The 2,001-nt window shown below is 55.0% G+C and overlaps 1 protein-coding gene across 1 annotated transcript in view; it reads left to right on the top strand.

Annotated features, from left to right (window-relative positions):
* Nucleotides 1-196, top strand: part of GC (group-specific component (vitamin D binding protein)) — a 5,005-nt gene extending 4,809 nt beyond the window's left edge. The window contains 2 exon segments of the mRNA XM_008936379.1: nucleotides 1-52; nucleotides 143-196. The exon segment at nucleotides 1-52 is cut by the window's left edge and continues 11 nt beyond it. Of these exon segments, the coding sequence (XP_008934627.1) occupies nucleotides 1-52; nucleotides 143-196 (106 nt within the window).
* Nucleotides 197-2,001: the final 1,805 nt, after the last annotated feature.

Genomic DNA, 2,001 nt, shown 5'->3' with positions numbered 1-2,001 from the left:
CGCCTCCACCTGCTGCCCTCCCAATTCGCCCCCTCTCTACTGCTCCTCCAAGGTAAAGCCACAGCCCCCCCAAATCCCACGCCATGCTGGCAGCTGGCCCTGTGCCCAGCGCTGCCCCTTGGCTCTTTGCCCTCTTTTGCAGGTGAGCTCGGAGCTGGGAGATTTGTGTGATGGAGGGTCCTGCCTGCTGAGTTAGTTGCCCGGAGGTGAGTGGCTGGCGAAGGGGTCTAGCATGCTGGCATTGGGGACCCCTTCTCTTGTCATGCAGGGATGGAAAGGGGAGTTATGGGGCTGGGGGAAGGCGTCGTGGCCACGCGGCTGAGCTCTGTGGGGCCTGCAGGGAAGTGGGATGTCCAACAGGAGGCCAAAGGAACGGGGCTGGAGGACAGAGGGGGGGGGCGGGGGCATGCCCGCCAGTCGGCTGCTTCTCTGTGCTCATGGAGAGGAAGGTGGCACCAAGCCCACAGCTCTGCTGGCAGCCCCCCCAGTGTGTTCCTGTGCCCACAATAAAGATCACTAAAGCACCCTTGCTGCTGCTGGAAAGGCTTTTCCGCATCCCTGGCGTGGTGGGGAGGGCTGGGAAGGGACACGGCTCTGCAGGCTGGAGGAGGGTGGCCCAGCTCTAGTCCTGGAAACTAATGGTCTAAAAAATTCAGCAAACCCATCAGAAACTTGTGCAGTGCCCCCTCCAAGGTGGCTCTCAGTGGGTATTGATATCCAGCTAGGGGGAGGTACCAGCCCATCACCTGAGATGGGGCCTCTGGGCACTGCTGCAGCCCCACCATCCGTGCTCTGTACCCGAAATACTGCTCCCCTGCCCAGATGAGACCCCCGCAGTTTCCATGCCAAGCTGAGCCCTGCCGTGCACCATAAGCTTGGGGGGGCTGTGAGCAAAGCCACCCCAGGGTGGCAGGCAAGAGGATGGCCAACCCAGCTTGGAAAATCATGGGAAGATCTCCTGAGGTCAAATTCAGCAATTTTTTGCAAGAGAACAACATGTAAATGTACCAAGGGAAGTGGGTAACGATACCTCGGCACTCAGAGTTGTGCTGTGCAGAGATAAACCAGCTAATTAAACCGGCAATAAAACACAGATAAGCGGAAGTGATGGCCAGAAGAAGGCAATAAACGGAATAAAGGGATGCAAGAGGAGTCAGCTGCCCTACCAACCCCATCCAGAAAGGGCAAACTCCAAAAGAGGCTGAGGATTAATGGGCAGAATCCGATTTGGAGCTAATTAAGACGCAGAGAGAGCCTCCCCTCATGGAGGCTGAATGGGGTGGGAAGACCTGATTATTTTGGGAGAAGAACCAGAAAGAAACTTGTTGCTTTTCTGGGGGCAAGGCATGTGTTCCTGGGTCAGACAAAGGTCCTGTCTTGGCATCTGTTGGGGTGAGAGAACCATGCTGGCGTTGCCAGTCATTTCTCCCACCTCCTCCGGCACATCAGTGTGCATGTAGATGTGTTTGTGTGTCAGCTTCTCCATGTGGTACCCAAGACAGCAGCTCTGAGCATGACCGTGGTCACCACCATGTGTCCAGGTCCAGTCCCACCCCTCCCCTAAAAGGGGATTAATCCCTGTCAGGGGGTTAGTGCCCGGCTGGAGCTTCTGCTCCCTTCCAGCGTCACGCTTGTGCCCATCCACTTCCAGATGCACGTGGTAGGGACAAACAATTACAGCAACCTTCTGTGTTTCCAAGAAAAAACAGAGGAATACAATTAAGTGAGCCAAGAACATCTTCTCTACTGTGCGCCTGTTTCTAGGAAATGCACTGATAGATAAAAATCAAAACAGAAAATAAGCCAGCAGTGCTGATTAACATGGCAGCTTCCCGACGAGAAGGTGCCCAAGGGTGTTTTCCCGACACCGAAAGTCACTTGCTGAGCCATTCAAGACATTTAATCCATTCTTAAGGACTTCATTGGAGTGACAGGCATTTCTCCAGCATATCTGTTGGGACCTTCTGCACACACCCAGCAGCCTTCTCCATCCTAGCCCAG

This window comes from Merops nubicus, unplaced genomic scaffold, assembly GCF_000691845.1.
Source record: "Merops nubicus isolate BGI_N331 unplaced genomic scaffold, ASM69184v1 scaffold47742, whole genome shotgun sequence".
NCBI classification, from domain to species: Eukaryota; Metazoa; Chordata; class Aves; order Coraciiformes; family Meropidae; genus Merops; species Merops nubicus.
The sequence above is the reverse complement of the archived record's forward strand: the minus strand, read 5'-3'. Positions and strand labels throughout refer to the sequence as shown.